Source organism: Talpa europaea, assembly GCF_964194135.1.
Source record: "Talpa europaea genome assembly, chromosome: 1".
In the NCBI taxonomy this organism is placed as follows: domain Eukaryota; kingdom Metazoa; phylum Chordata; class Mammalia; order Eulipotyphla; family Talpidae; genus Talpa; species Talpa europaea.
The window spans coordinates 137863268-137881052 of record NC_140073.1 but is presented as its reverse complement, the minus strand read 5'-3'; the positions used below and the strand labels follow the sequence as shown (position 1 = coordinate 137881052).

The window sequence follows — 17785 nt, the reverse complement described above, 5'->3', positions numbered from 1 at the left end:
AAAGATAACACGCATACTTCAAATTTTGTTTCATTTTAATCCACCTATTAAATAACCTCCCAATTTGTTTCATTGTTTAAATTCTGGAATAATATTTTATTTGAAACAAAATAAATGTCACCATTTCTTAAGCATGCCTTAGAGAAGTAGACTGACCTGTCATTGTTTTATTTCTACCCTTTGGCATTGTTTTAATGAGATCCATGAAGACATAAACCAGATTGCATATGTAGTTATCTATGCTTATCATAGTCCATATACAATTACACAATGATAAATTTCTATTGTTATAAGAAAGGTATCTGATTTCAAATAGAATTATGAAACTATGCTGTAAATATATAATTTGGGAGCACATTGCCCTCATTGAGAACTTCACCCTGCTCCCCTCCTTAAGACATCATTTTCTCATCTACTCCTCACCAAAAAAAAAAAAAAAAAACAGAGGTAGGTAATATTAAGCCATCCATTTTACAGTGAAGCTTAGGAAAGGCAAGGTCATTACACTAGGAAATGGAGGAGTAGCAATTAGTGTGACTTGGCAAGTACAACCTTCCACTTCCTTTAGAGCAAACAGGTAGAAAATTTCAGCCTAATTTGGGCTATGTTTTATCCCTTTTCTTTTTTCTAAATGTACATCTGTTTTTGCTTTCCAATTTTTAAATAGGAGATAAAAGGCAATTCAATCATGAACTCTGCTTAAATTTATTTATAAAGAACTTTAATTCAAAACTATCGTGGGTAAACTACAATGCCTAGGTGAATCAAGAATTACCTTTCTGTAAATCTGTAATTTGTTAGAGTGAAATGTCGAGTCATTAATAATATCCTATAGTCTGAGAAGAAGCAGTTGGCTTCGTAAACTAAGCATACTAATTCCAAGTTCCAATTTCTGAAGACTGTTAATAGATGCTGCAGACATGGAGACGCCCCTCTGTCTCCCTCAAGGAAGGATGCTACCCGCTGTAAGAAGGGAGGTCATGGCACCATCCCTAGCTGTCAGACTCCTTTAGGGTCCACCTTGGCTGCAGAGAACTGTCTTGCCCCATACCTTTTCTGCAGTGTCCCACGCCCACCCTGGTGACCAAGCCATCCAGGGACATAAAGACCCATGCTATACAGCTCTGGGGTACAAGTGTCCTCGTGGGAGCAAGATGAGCAAGAGTTTACAACAGGTTAACTAAGGTTTTGTCAACTTGCATCACAATTTACTTCTTCTCTACCCAAACCTGCATCCAGAAGCTTCCCTTCATCTAAGTTGACTCCTAATAGATATCTAGCTCCCCAAATGCAACTCAGTGTTTGCTTCCATGGAAGCTAACTCATGAGAGACACTTAGGTGCCTGAATCAAAGTCAGTGTTAGTACTGAAGGCCACAGAGGGACTTTGAATTTGAGGAGACTAGTAAGCACAATTTCAGCAGGCAACAGAACAAAATAAAATTCAGAGAGAGAGAGAGATTTCACTTTACCTTCTAAAAAATTCAGCTTAAGCAAGTGTTTAACTTGTATCTGTATTTAATAACATTATCTCCACCTCTTCAGGATTTATATTTTTCTCTCATCCATGTAATGATGTTTACAAAGCACACAAACAACCCTGTTTGCTCTCTGCCTCCCCACCAAAAAAAAAAAAAAAAATTAAAAAAACAATCCAAGGGTTTGTAACCATTAAAAACAAAGAAAATAATCCAGTCAAAAAATGGGCAGAAGAGCTAAAAAGAAACTTCTCTGAAGAGGAAATGCAAATGGCCAACAGGCATATGAAAAAATGTTCAACATCACCTGTAATCAGGGAAATGCAAATCAAAACTACCATGAGGTACCATCTTACACCAGTGAGGATGGCACATATTAAAAAAACTAGCAACAACAAATGTTGGTGAGGATGTGGAGAAAAAGGAACTTTCCTGCACTGTTGGCGGGAGTGCAAACTGGTCCAACCACTATGGAGAGCTGTGTGGAGATTTCTGGAGCTTCCATATGATCCAGCAATTCCACTCCTAGGTATTTACCCAAAGGACACAGAAACCTCAATTCCAAAGAGCACCTGCACCCCTATGTTTATAGCAGCACTGTTTACAATAGCTAAGCTTTGGAAACAACCCAAATGCCCAAAAATAAATGACTGGATCAAGAAGATGTGGTACATATACACCATGGAATATTACTCAGCATTCAAAAAAGTTAAACACATGCAATTTGCAGCAACATGGATGGCGATGGAAGGGATCATGCTCAGCGAAATAAGCCAGACAGAAAAAGAAAAATACCGGATGGTCTCACTCATAGCAGGAGTCTAGAAAACTTAAATAAGGGACCAGGAAAATGAATAACTATAAGAAAGTGAAAATCAAAATCAACAAAAAACTATGAACCAGAGACACTCTATGGGGGGTGGGGGGCGGGGAGGGGAGGGATTGGGGTCAAAATAAGGGGGTTGCAATTGTATGGGGAATATAAAAATAAAATTTATTTTAAAAAAAATAAAGATAATAAAGAAAATACAATAAAACTAGTTTAGCTCATAGTTTGCTTCCTTTAACCCTGGAGCATGCAGATGTGTAGATCTGGTAGCCAGTTAAATTTCAAAATGGTCAAAAGTGTAATTTCTTATGAGTTGCAATGACTTTTTCAATATTTATTTATTTATGCATACAAGAGCTGGGGTGTAGGCCAGAGGTGCAGGGGAGGAGGATGTGAGGATTCACCAGAGACAGAGTGGGGACCAAAACAGGCACACTGTCTGAAATACACTACTGAGGAGAGCTACGGGTGAGACAGGAGAGGTCTGCTGCACTCTGTGTGAGCTAGCTCCCTGGCTTGGGATAGAACTCATACTGCAGTGGCTGTCGATTGCTTCATAGTGCTGAGACTTAACTCCTTGACCACCAGGGAGGTCCCCACGTTGAGATGATTTTTAAGGATTAAATATTTAAATTAATAGTTTCCATGTCTAGCTAATACTAAATGTTACACTAATCTGCAATTTTGTAGGAGGAGGATATGTCCACGATTATAAATTTTTTTCACACATATATTTGAATGGGATAAAGTGAAAATTTCCTGCATACAGGTTTCCACAGCTATCAGAGAGTGTTTCTAGGAAATCTTTCATAAACCAAAATAGCATAAAACAGAGAGGCAATTAGAATTAATTTATGTTAGAAAATACCTAAGCATTCTTAAATCTAAAAATAATATACCAAATTACACATAAAACCTAAAATAACACTAACATATAGTAAAAGCAGGAATGATTCGGTAAACACACATCTTTACAAAGTGGCTGCTCTTGATGCTTGCTGACCTCTACTTTCACTGTTGCCCTTTGGTCATAAATGCAAACATCCCCTTCGGATGTCTTTCACATTAGTGAATATGCATATTAATGTACGTCTTTCATAAAACTTAGTATAAACTTTTAAAAGTAGGGGATAGCCGTATAATTAACCCATTTTTAATATTTCATTTTACAATTTTATTTTTCTCTAAATTAAACTGAATTACATATATTTCTATAAGATCTCAATTCTTGGGCCTCCCCGGTGGTGTAGCAGGTTGAGCACAGGGCCGTGAAGCTGTCCGCAGCCTCTGCAGCACCGGTTGGATTCCTAGCCGGCCGGGGAGATAACCACATGGCACAGCAGACCTCTCCTGTCTCGCCCACTGCTCCCCTCAGCAGTGTTTTGGTCCATCTACCTGTTCTGCTCCCTGCTCTGACTCTGGTGAATTCTCTCACCCTCCCGCACCTCTGGCCTGTACCCCAGGTCTTGTATAAATAAATAAATCTTTAAAAAATCTTGATTCTTATATTAGTTTTTAAATGGGCATTTTATTAAACTGAGCAATCTTTAGATGCTGTACTTTTTTTCCAAATTATGTTTATTGAGGTAAAGTAGATTTATATCACTATACCTGCTCCAGAGGTTATACTCAAACCTCTACAAAGTACAATGTCACAATCTGTCTATCAACAGTGCCCCAACAATCTGCCACCATGTTCCACTGGACCCTCTTCTCCCATACTCTGATCAAACCACTTTCTTCCTCTGGTTGCCTCAATTTTGTAGTCATATGTTCAAAGTTTATTATTGGTTTGATTTTTGACCCTTTGTTATGTTTCTCTATATTCCACATGTAAGTGAGGCTATCTGATATTGGTCTCTTTCTGACTTATTTTGCTTAGTATTATCCTATCCAGTTCCAGTCACATTGTTGCAAATGGTAAGAGTTCATCCTTTTTTACAACTGAGTAGTATTCCAGTCTATGTACCACATTTTCCTGATTTTCTCTTCTTGGGCACGTTAGCTATTTCCACAATTTAGCTATTATAAACAGGGATGCAGTGAGCATATATGTACATATATCCTTTTGAATTAGTGTTTTTTGATTCTTCAGGTGGAAATGTAGGGGAGGGATTGCTGTACTTTCTAATATTTGTAAAACCTGAGGATTCTTTCATAAACTGTAAGTAATTTTTGTTGAAAATACATTTTGTGAGGAAGGTTTCATGTAAACAGAAATTCAAATAAATTCTCTCTCTGTTGGCTGGTTTGCTATGGGTATTGATTTTGTTGTTTACCATATTATATAATATTTTATCTTTTTAATGACATGCAAAAATGTGATACTGTAAGTGATACTATAAACTATAAAAATGTGATACTATAAACACTTTTTATTTTTCCTTAAAATTCATTGTAACCCTATATTCATGGGTCTAATTTAATTTCCTAGTAAGATGATTGATCAGCTTCATTAGACCACAAATAAATGACCAGGACTTTAATGCTTTCAGTTTGGAACGTTTGAAATCAAGTTTAAAAGGGTAGATGTTTCAAAGCATTCACCAAGGTGAGAACAATGCAACAACTAATAATGGAAGTCATACAGTTAAATTCTCCTTCCAAAAGCTCAAAAATTGTCCCTGGTGTTATTACTATCAGCTAATCTAGAAGGCTTGGGTTTAGGAAGTAACAGTCAAAATTCAAACATAATTTATAAATTATGAAAGTTCTGAGATAGCCAGCCAACTGTTTATTATTGCTGTTAGTTTTTCCTTGCCATTCATTATTATGTTTTAAAAATCATCCATTTGTTGTGCATTTATTATTCCACATTTTAGCATCATTCTGGGCTAACTTTGATGATGATGATCTTCTAAACCTGTTTTCTTTGAATCTTTTCCTTAGTCTAAAACATCTACACTAGGCTTTTGCATTCACAGAGCTTACAAGGCCATAGGAGAAAGAAACAAATAGAAAATTGAAACACGGCATATTTTATTACTAACACATGACAATATTTTGGTTAAAGTAGAAGAAATTTGTCAGGTATAAATGGCATTGTCCTGAAGTCTGCTACTTACAGAATTACTAGCAGTCATAAAAAGCAAAAACCTTTGCTGATGCTTTTAGGCTGTTTTCAAAATACAGCAAAAAAGAAGGGAAGGAAAAGAAAAAATCTAATTTGTTTTATATTTATTCAGTAAATAAATGGGCTCTTGAGTAAGCAATAAAATTACAGCTGGAGAAAGGATTTGGAGCATTCTGATGCCACATTTGACCCTGGCCTATGTTGTTTTCTTCAATCCTAGAAATAACAACCCTCAGATAGAGAAACGAAGTGACAAAGGGAAAAGATTGTGTGGTGTTTGGGGATTAATTCATTTTAAAACCAAATTTGCCACATATATTTTCACTTTTATGAACAAAAATAGACACCCCTCTGTCCTTGTCTTCACTATAGCACTTACACATCTGTGAAATGGGAAAAACAGCATTCTTTCTTCCCTGGCTGTGAGAATTCTCCCATAAATATTCTGGATGTAAAAGCTAAAACTAACTTAGCAATAAATTCCATAAAAGATTTGAATATAAAATATTATATCTACAATAATCCCCTTAAGCTAGTACTGGAAATGAAAATTACTCTGGGAATATGACTGTATTGGTGTAAAATCATTTGTCTATGTAAATTATTTGCATATTGGAAAAAGCAGAAGTCCCATGTGTTTATTTTTATTCTCACCAAGGCCTAAAGCTACATCACATATTTATTTTCTGGCTTACCTGATGTTTCTTAGCTATTAGTTCACATCAGTACTCATCCTCCTAAGAAATAAAATAAATCTGAACCAAGCTTTGAACAGTAAGAAGCTTAAAGTCAGAATTTATTTCAGTTTATTATTGCATAGATAATATGGTAAAAAGTTAAAATCTTGAAGTATTCTTTATTGGTAAATGAAATCTTATTTTCCATCCTTGGAGTTATACTATAAAATATGAATATTTAAAATTCAGAATTACTGTACAATGTCTAGAATATTTAATGAGACTTCATTGCAGTTAAAATGCCTAATACTTCAGGATTTCAAAGTACTGTAACAGCAGTAATCAATTAAACCTTACAACATCCCAAGTTAATAGCCTTACAACATCCTAGGGTAATATTAAGTCATCTGCCTTTGGTTAAACATAAGCCAATATAGGGGGAGAAGGGGAAATTACAATTTTAATTTACTTAAATACTTTTATGTTCTGGACATTTATAAATAAATTAGTCAGATTCCTAAGTAATTTTTACTCCAGTTATGTTTCTCATTATAAATAAATATAGCATTTAGAAAAATTCCATTACAAAGCATGTTCATAAAATGTAGGTTGATGAACAAGCACTGAGTGAGTATCTGCTATGTGGCAAATTGTTCTTAATCTGGGTGTGCTCTCCAACACATAAGCTAATTTTTACTTTATGGTAATAAATTAATGTGGTCTTATATTTATCGATATATTCTAGAAGAAACTTAACAGCAAAATTCTTAGTGATACAACAACCCTACTGATTTTTTAAAAGAATTTCACAATAGCCACCATCTCCCTATGAAACTTAAAAGATCAAAATATGGCATTTATTAAGCTGGAAAAAAGGAAAAGACTAGAGGGACAATAAAAAGATTTCTATGCGTCAACATCATTTAGTGCAGAGGAAGTCAAGTGTAAACTAGAGCTTACTGAGACTGAGTCAAGCACCAAGTCTGATCCTGACCCATGTAACTTTCTTCAGCCCACAGCCCTTATAAAGACCCTCAAGAATACTGGTCACATCAAGAGTATTGAGCCTGCACAGCAAACTCCTGCAGTGTTGAAGTGAGCTTTGACATGACCATTGCCTAAGAGATACCACTACACTTCCAACTTTTGGTACAAGTTGAAAATATAAAGTTCTAAGAAAGATGTGAGGGCAGAAGAGTGCTCTGTATTTATGCAGCAATAGGACCTAATTTCACCCTCCCAGCATCAGTAATCTAGGCTAAGCATAGTCAAATAGAAACTCAAGGTACCATCATAGGGGGAGCCTGAGGTCAATACTTGTGTCAGTACTTGGGCATTTTTCCAGCCAGATGCAGGACTGGGGCAAAGTTGAGGGAGTGAATTGTCTAAGACACACTGAAGGAGGCACACAATGGTCCTATTAATGACAACCTCCTTCAATCCTTCACTGTAGGTGTCTGTCTGGTCTAAGACCTATTTTTCCTGTCGAAGTGCCTAACCTCAGTCTAGACCCTGTTCTAGATTTCTGGCAAGGGGCTGTTAATGACAAATAAATGAATCTATTATTTAGAAGGATGGGACATAAAAAGGGAACTATATGAGCAAAAATGTTCAAAAGAGAGTCTACCACCCAATTAAAGAAATAGTGTCCACCAACGTTACATAATGCTGCTAATCACTCAAAACTAATACTATCCCCTCTCATTTGGAATTTGAATATAGTGTATTTAAAAAATTTGGATTATCAGGGATGAAACTCAGTCTTAAAACTTATCTATTTGTAGGGCCTCCCCGGTGGCGCAGCAGTTGAGCGTTGGGTTGCGAAGCTACCCGCGGCCTCTGCAGCGCCAGTTCGATCCCCGGCTGCTCCCCGGCCACCGGAGGAGGAGGGTCCCACATGGCGCGCAGAACTCTCCTGCCACCCGCTGCTCCCCTCAGCAGTGTACTTCAGTCCTTCTGCCTGCTCTGCTCCCCACTCTGGCTCTGGTGAATTCTCTCACCCTCCCACGCTTCTGACTGTACCCCGTGCATGTATAGACAAAACAAACAAATAAAATAAATAAATAAATAAATAAATAAATAAATAAATAAATAACATGCCTCTATAGAAAAAAAAAATTAAAAAAAAAACTTATCTATTTGTAGTAAAAGTCTACTATAAAAGTTATTCTTGAAAATGTGTGATAACCCTATTCCTACTTCTACCACTCATATATATGAGGAGACTCCAATATAATAATGAACTCAATTTCCAGTGAAAATCTTTAAAGCTACTATAATATAACTAAATGATCTTAATTGTAGGATATTTTGCAGTTGCCAATTTCTTATCAAATGACAATAACTCCTCACCATTGAGCTAAATAGATGATTCAGTGTGGGAATCAGAATATAATATCTTGCAAAATGAAAACCTTTCAAAGGGAATAATGATTCCTGAGGCTTATTTATATCTAAAGTAACAGAGAGAAGGACACTAAGACTGTTAGATTCCAGGCTTAATTGTAGGATGAGTCACTATGTTTAAATATAAGTGAATTAATGTTATAGGCAGTTCTTAGTGAATCTTGTCTCATTCATAAGGAAGTTAACCTTTTCAATTTAATATCTTTGATTTCCAAACCCAATTGCAAGTAAAAATAAAACTATTTAGTTTTAATGACTTTCCAAGACTTGTGAACTCAGCTTTTAATTGTAAGTTTCATGAAGTCCAAAACTATCCACTTATTATCTATGTATTTCCATGTATTAATCTCCCTGAGGCAGAAGTTTTATGTTTATTTACTAATTAACTATTTGCTAATTAATTAATTTATGAGGATTTTAAGATGTACACCCTGACTTTCAGAATTGAATTCACTACAGTGGAAAAAAAGATTATTTGCTACATTGTCCTTGAGTCTTAAATCATTATAAGCAATATCTTCATAAAGACAGGCTTTATGTGAAGGCAAAAGTGAAAAAAATCATTAAAAATATTTGAGAATTTTTCTCAAACATCTTGTCATTGTACTAATTTGTAGTCCCTCAAAAAACAAAAAAGAACTGCTCTCTTTACTAAGTCCCAAATTTTTTTAATTATCTAGTTTTTGCTTTTAAAGTATTTTATAGATTCATAGATTCTATAGATTTTGAGCATCAATCTTGTGTATTATTCACACACTCCTTTGAGTAAATCAATAATCATTTCAATATGACAGACGACAAAATTTAGGTTCAGAGAGAACATGTGACTTACATTAAGTTCAGAACATTAGTAAATGCATATGATATCAGAAATCAGAAATATTTATTCCCTGTTAAGTGTGTTGTCTGCTACACAACCACAACTGGCTGAATGTAATAATAAACATTGAAATTTTTCAATATGATAAAAAATATTTTCAATATGATAAAAAAAATAATGTGGTTGTTGATCATGTATACCCTGCATATAAAGTTCCCTTAAAATGCAGAGTACTTTGAAATTCTTTCTTCATCTCTGTAAGTAAAATACAGCTGTGTCTATTGGCCAGGTACATGCTACAAATATTAGCCACAAACAAATACACAAGGAAGGGACACACAAAAGTACAAGTACGTCACTGCTGTCGTCAAACCCACTCTAACCCTGACACCAAGAGAAGTCAAAAGTGATCTCCAAAGACTGCAAAGGTAAGAGGCTTACAGGGAAAGGAAAGTATATGTAGATCTGATTGTAGAGTATCTTCCATGATTCATTTATTCTCACTATTATAAAACTATATCCTAATGATTTTTTTAACTATCTTTAAAATGTGATGCCCATATAAGAGGAGTAAATTCGGATATATTTGTCTAAGAGAGTTGAATTTTAAAAGTGAAGGTGGAAAGAAAAATAGGTAGAGAACCATTTCAAAATGAGTGAGTAATAACACTAGTCCCCTTGGATTGCTGTACAGATTTTAATTCACTATTGTGAAGTTCAAGAACTTCTATTTTTCATGCCTGGCATTCCTCCAAAACTTTGGCCAGCAATGATTGAGTGTGAGTAATGGCTTTTACACCATAAAATGATGGCTTATTCCTCCTACAAATTTGTCATTCTTAGCTGTGAACTTTGGCAGATCCTTAAAATAGATCTTCCACCAGGAGCTAGAAGTGTTTTCACAGTAGTCCATCTACTAATTAAACTTATTGTGGTTGTACAGAGCACATATTAAGATCCTGGAGAACTGGCTCTTAATTTCATTCACATTTAAGCCACTTTAAATAATCACTCAATTTCTCAGTTTCCGGTGTCTGATGGAGATAACACTTTTCCCTATGCACCCATTTTTGCAAGAAGTTATTTCCAAGGGACCCAACACTGAATTCTTAGAAAACATATCAAGCTCTAGGTAATATTATTTTCATTAGTATTTATTCTCTCTGAGGATATATATGGGTACCCTTGAAGTATTACTAACATTAAACTGTACCCAAATATTGACCCTCACACTCTCATGACTTAAACCTAGTCACTGTCTTCGATGGCTGTTTAGAACATCTCCTTGCCAGTTCTTTTATTACAATAAATTGAATCTAAGAAAATGGTTGTTCCTGGGTTTCTTAATTTAAAATGGTAGTTTGGTTGTTTCTTACTGAGGTCTTTGATTCTTGGAACTTGAGCTCCTGCTTGCTCTCTCTCTCCCCACCCACACACAAACAAACACACCCCTCATCCCTCATCCTTTCAGTCTCCCTCTCTCCTTATACTCCTATTTCTTCCCCTCCCCCACCAGTGAAAGCCACGAGAATCTACGGACATTGCTTAGCCTGCCAACATCACTCAGTGCTAAAATCACACTGAATCGTGATATGAGCAACATTAGCCATGGAAGCTGTAGAAACATTTGGAAGAGATTTAGTGAGCATGCAAAGTAGAAGCAGAATACTCAAAACCCTCAGTCTATTTTCATATCAACAGACAGAGGTTGTTTGGGAGTTTTTTCCACTTCACTTTTTATAGCTCTTGCCACTACAGAAGTAATGTATTTAAAGCTACTGTGATTACTTAAACTTTATATTCACTAAAGATGATTTTCATTGGCAAAGTTCCCATTGAGTAATTTCAAACTTTGCTGGTAATAAATGTCTTCATAAAATTATAGAAAAGAACAGAAGTTCCTACTGGAATTTTATAATTCAATGGTAGGGGCTGAAGGATGATTTCTTAATGTCTCCTTCTGGACCTGCTCCTCAGTTGTAAACACTTGGAGGTACAGAATTATCAGGTGATAATTGCCTCAGTATTATAATATGCAAAATAAAAATACTAAATTTGGCTTTCTAAAAAAGGGCTAAGGCTAACATGCAAGGACAGTGTCTACATGAAAATCTACAAACACCAGTTATTTAGATATTTTTCTTCCAAAGATCTTCCCCCAACCAAAAAAAAAGTGATATCTCAAAAGAGAAAGTTTTACAGTGGACCAGCACAAAGTCAGTGCTTTACACACTACCTCTTGTGATGTGCCTCACACACACTCCATTTCTGAACCCAAACTGAGACCAATACTATGTAGGCCCAACACCCAGATGACTTTTTAAATTTTTGTATTCTAAACAGAACATTTACATGTTCACAGGAATTGTGATTATTCTTTATGTTGGGTGAAAATTGGTGTAATTTTACTTAGAACAGAAAAAAATGACCATTTGCTAAATCAGTATGCCCTAGAGTAAAACAAATATTTATAAATTAGCACCTCAGAACTACATTCACATCTATATTTGCTTTGTGACACCTTCGCTCCATGCTATACCACACTCCAGACAATGTTATCAGAGACAGCAAATGAAGGAATGTTACCTTGACAGACAGGAGCCTGATGCCAGGTTTTGAGATTTTCCATTGATGCTGGGCAGTCACATTGGTAAAGCCAAGGCCAGTCTTCAGGGTCTTCACCACTTTGCAAGCTGTCAAAATCCTCGTCATTTTGTAGATGTTGACTTGTGACTACAGTTAAATGAAATTACATATATTTTGTGAGAATTTTGTTGTAAGAATTTATAATTAAGGTGAAAGAAAGCTGCGGGGGTGCAGTCGATGTTTAAGACTGACTGCACAGCGATCTTTGAATTTCCATTCAGTCATTAAATGGCTTCAGCCACAGCTCCTCCTTCCCTTAACCCCTCCTCCTAAGGTAATGTCCATAGATGTTCCATGGACATGTAATACAAATTGCAACACATCAAACACTACCTTTCTCTGCTGAAATAATGCTAGTGTTGTAGAAAACTAGTCATCCATCAAAGGAATTGCTTATGCAGCTGAATAGAATGACCTAGACACAGACGACAATTTTAGGGATATAATTTACTTTAGAGTAGTAACTTCCTAATGATGTTAAAGATCAAAGCCTTTTTATCATGTTAGATTTAATATCTGATATTTTGGATTCCTAAAGAAACCTGAAAACTTGTCATTTTCTGCTTGGGCAAAGGTAATAGAAGCTACATGTACTGAAAAGGACATAAGAATAAACATTTTTCCACAAATATAGAGTAAATCTATTTTTCATTGGCTTTTTTCCCTTAATAAAGCAGTGTATTACATTCTTTTTGTTGCATTGTTCTATGTTCCAAATTTTAAAGCAATTAATAATAAGTAAAACAACTGGAGTAAAATAGCCTTATTTCTATCTCTCTTATGCATTATATTTGTGACAAGCATATAAAACAATGGCAAGCACAGGTTTTATTACAACTACTATTATTAAGTCAACTACTATTATTTTATTCATCAAAAGATTACATAGAAAATTCTTAAAACTTGAGCATTCGTTTTCAACCAGACTTAAAATTGATTCACTGAGCCTTTCAATCCCATGATTCACTTAGCCTTTCAACCCCATGCCTTCAGGCAGGCAAAGGGTGTCATTGGCTGGTGGAAACACTCACTGAAGTCATGTGTCTATGTAGATGGGAAGCACACAGCATTATCCCTTGGTATCCTTGGAAAAGGGACCACGAAATAAAGACTCCCTCCTAGGACTTTCCATTAAAGAAAAAATCATATAGAATAGCACAGAGATTGTAAACTTTGTTGACCTAAGATGAATGTTAGAATTGGGAAGTAAGAGGGTAGGGGTAGGAAAGAGGAAGTATAGATGTTGGAAATTTAGCAAGAAAGGAACAAAGTTTAAGTTCAATCTTCTTCTTAATATTCATGCATAAATACATGAACTCAGCTAGCCTACAGAAAACTAGAAAACATTCTCAATCTAGTGTGTGCAAGTAATTAATAAAATAAGTAATGTTACAGTGGGCTCAAATACAAAAAATGAAAATAAATAAGAAAATGGGAAAGAAGGAATGAAGAGAGCAGGGAAGCAAGGGAGGAAGATGTGTGGCTATCTGGAGAGATATCAATACTCTAGAACGTGATTTTATGATTTTAGAACCTAAAGAGAAATGTAAGCCTGAGGGTTGTAATGGACTTTTATTTTTGCCAGTAAAAGGTCCTAGATATAGGCTGTGATTTCTAGTCACTAGAACAAAATGAGAAGGGCAGAAGATTTGGAACATCTGGTTGAATGTTCTGAATTAGAGACCTATAAAATTCATCTGTATTGATACCACAATCATCTTGGGACTTAGAAAAGCCATTAAAAAAAATAATGAGTTGCTTCAGGTTTGAGCATTCAAGATAAATTAAAATCTATAGTCATGCTGGAAAAATATTCTTATATTAGTGAGATGTTTACTCAGAACAGATCAAAGGGTTGAAGTGATAAATTTTGATTGGTAACAAATATTAAAATGAGATATGAAAATTTTAGTGGAAATACTATACTTTCATGACAGACATTTTTTTCAAAATATTTTAACAAAAAGTGTTCTTGGTTTGAATTATTCTTTTTGTCTGATTTACAGGATTCCTACTTCACATGGTTGTCTGCACACAGCTAAACAGGATGGCAGGCATGGATGTTGGCATGTACAGGAAAATGGGGGAGTCTGTGCATTTGAAATGTATTTGATATGTCACAAGAGGTCCTTAGTCTAATCTTATAAGTCACTCACTCTTAAAGCCAAATATTTATATGAATTTACCTTTCTATTTATATATTTATACTATTCACAGCACTGGGATACTTTCCTCTGTATCTGTTCATGTGGGAATTAAAACTAAACACTTGTCAATTTTTATTAAATAACAACTAATACTTTTTAATTTTGCTGAGGAATTATCTTATTTCTCCCATAAATTGGAAAATGCCTTGAATATATAGATACATACATGAATATATATTATAAGTGTGTATATACATAGAGATTGACTATATATACATATAAATATAGAGTAAGAAAGTGAAGTATTCTTGTATCCTTAACTAATATAAACATTTATCTTTTTTTTATTTTTTTTTAAAGATTTATTTATTTTTATTTATACAAGCACTGGGTACAGTCAGAAGCGCAGGAGGGTGAGAGAATTCACCAGAGCCAGAGCGGGGAGCAGAGCAGGCAGATGGACCGAAATACACTGCTGAGGGGAGCAGCGGGCGGCAGGGCGCCATGTGGGACCCTCCTCTGGTGGCCGGGGAGCAGCTGGGGATCGAACCGGCACTGCAGAGGCTGCGGGCAGCTTCGCAACCCAGCGCTCAACAGCTGCGCCACCGAGGAGGCCCATATTTATCATTTCTTAAGAGAATGCGAGCATTATTCGGTCTTTTAAACCCCTAAGAACAATTAATTTGATAAATTTATTTTTGGAATTTTTGATATTAAAAATGGTACTATATCATGTAATAAGTAGTATTTATTTTTATTTGATACTTAAGAGAAATTTGGAAAATACAGAAAAATAGATAATAGTATACCTCCCCAACATAAACTTTGCTAATATTTTAGTGTATTTTTGTAGCATCTATTTCTAGGCATAGATCATAGTTTGAAAAACTAATCGACTTTCATTACATCTTCATGAGATAATAGTATATTAAAAGTATGTTTGCTGTTATTACATGTTTATTTAAAACTTTACTTGTAATGGTTACAAAATATTCCCATTTTCATTGCTTCTAATGATTGCCAGTATCACCATTTTTGATTGATATTGACAAACTTCTTTTCAAAGAGATTGAACCCATCTCACACTAATTTTAATATAGATATACTTTCAATACATGCTCACCAAGCAACACTAGGTATCATATTTTATTATTTGACACAGAAAATGGTATTTTGTTTTCATTTAAATTTTAAAGTAGTAGTGAGGTCAAATTATGCCTCCTAAACCACTTAATTAGTACTATTTTCTTCTTTTACATCTTTTTGTTCCCATTAATGCTTATTTCATACTATAACAAAGAAAACCTCTTAAGAATAAACATAAAGTGTCTATGGCCCAATCACCCGGTACATGCTGGATCACATCTTATTTCAGAAGCTATGTAGGATTAGGCCTGGCTAGTACTTGGATGGAAGACTAAACATAAAGCAACACAGATGACAGTCTGTATTTGTCTCCATTTAAAGTATGCTCTTCATTTGGATGAAACATTGGCACAAGCAAGGGGAAACCTGCAACAAAATGAGAAAAATGAAACCAGCTCATCCTGGAATACACAGGTCTTGAGTTTAGAAATAAAAGAGAAAATAATGGTGCTAGTGATTCCTTCTTAAAATGTACAGAAAGTGCCCACTGCCTCTTTGAAGTGTTTCTTGCTATATGATGAATCAGAGTCAACTCTAAGAAAGTGATGTGTCTATCACAAAGTCTTTAACCTTTAGTGCAAAAGATGTTTCTGGAAATAATTGAATGAATGAATGTATTCCTGACTTTCCTGACTGATCATTGATGCTTATTTAAGTAGAAAGAAACAAAACCGTGTTAGATTAATATAAGAGGAAATAAAGATGGTTAGTAATAGAAAAAGAACTGTCAATTAAGAATTCTACAAAAGGCTATTTTAAAGAGATAAGTTTAAAATAAGAAATATATGTATAGAGAGCAAGTAAATTTAGAATAAAAGTCCACCAAAAAAGAAAGTTCTATTTTGCTTGAAAAAGAATGCTTGAAAATAAAATACATAAATTAGAAATGATTATTATAATTCAACTCTTATTTTTGTATTTTAGTAAGTAACATAACAAGGAACACTGTCACAAGTAAAGGCATAGACAAAAAGGCTACCTTTTGAAGGATGTGGAGCTTTACCATATAGGAAGCATATACTTTCTCCCATCACAGAAGAAACTAGAACAAACTGGTAGATGAATACCTCAAATAAAGTTTGACCAGTAAAAGATACACCAAAAATGACAACAGACAGATGTTAGGTTGTGGGATGATGGTGGGCAGGGGGGGGCAGGGGAGGGGGGATTAAAAAAACAAATGTCTTGTAAACCCAATCAAGTGAGACACATAGATTAAGATTCAATTGATATTTTGTGGGCTAGAAAGTGAGGAACGAATTTTCATGAATGGGCTTATAACTCTAACATTGATAATGTTAGGAAGTGATACAAAGGAAGGTGAAAAATGAAGCTGGAAAAAACATTTTGCAAAAATGTTTTTGGTTTCACATCTAAAAATCCAAGGTATATGTGACTTATATGCTAGGGCAATAAAAAAAGCTATCATTTAGAAGACACCCCCCGCCCACCCCCTGCCGCCTTGAAAACACCTTAAAGCAAACAGGCCAGTCAGTATAAGCAGCATGTATTTATAAAAAAATAAATCTTGTCATATAATTTCTGCCTTTAAAAAAGAGACATCACTTCTAGACTAAATGGAAGTGTTAGATGCCATACATTTTAATTCATGGGCATTGCATTTATAAGCCTCGATTATTACTAGGTACATACACATTTGCTAAAAATATATATGAATATAAGAGGACATAATGAATTAGTCAGTCAGCTAACCAAGCTTGTTATGTATTTGTGGGAGGAGAAGAACAGAGTGGACAATGCCTGAGAGAGCTGATTCAGAAGTTACAATGACCTTGGCAAACTGAAGACAGCCAAACACAAACAAGAGTAAAGTGCAAGCAAAGTGAGGTCAAGTGTAAATTAGTCCAAAAGAGGAAGAAAAACAAGCTGCAAATACCAATTACAGGAGACCAATTATATAGAAATGGACCAAAAAGCTCAAGTATCATTTGCAGAGAGCAGCAACCTGCTTAAAATCAATCACAGTAAAAACTGTAATTATTAAAACCATACATAGAAAGCAGAATTTAGGGTACAATTTAATAAAAAAGAGACTCAAATTTCACTTAAAAATTATATAACTAAAATACAAAAAATAGAATTTTGATATGAGATGGCCGTAAAATCTAAAATAATATAAGATTCCTAATCCAAAGTTTTTAATCTTCCTGAAAGACCAACAAAAAAAGAGTATTTACTATGGATAGTAAATAAGAAAGACCCCATAGTGGAAGCTAAAACACTGGAATTTATATCCATGATGTATTAACATATATCTTTATCTAAGTAGAGAGGCCTATATACAATCTGTAATTACTCCAGTAAGTGTAAGCAGGTAGCTAAATACATTAATTTTAATGAACTAAAAGATGATAAATATGATCTGGCATGAAAACAGGGATAATTAGAATTTGTGGATCACCTACTAAATGCCAGCCCCTGAGTTAGGCAGTAACATGCCTTATTTGCTAATATCAGAAGAAATAACTGAATTGAACATAGTTCAATTTCACAGGTAAAGATGGGATCCCAGAGAGATAAGTAGCTTGCCCAAGATCACACAT

General features: G+C 34.8%; 1 protein-coding gene across 1 annotated transcript in view; it reads right to left on the bottom strand.

Moving 5' to 3' along the window:
- The window catches only part of CPS1 (carbamoyl-phosphate synthase 1), a gene marked incomplete at its 5' end in the record, with an annotated part of 115507 nt that extends 103513 nt beyond the window's left edge, over positions 1-11994 (bottom strand). Inside the window, one exon of the mRNA XM_084254864.1 lies at positions 11869-11994. Within this exon, the coding sequence (XP_084110990.1) occupies positions 11869-11994 (126 nt within the window). The remainder of the gene's footprint in view (positions 1-11868) is intronic.
- Between the last annotated feature and the right edge of the window lie 5791 nt (positions 11995-17785).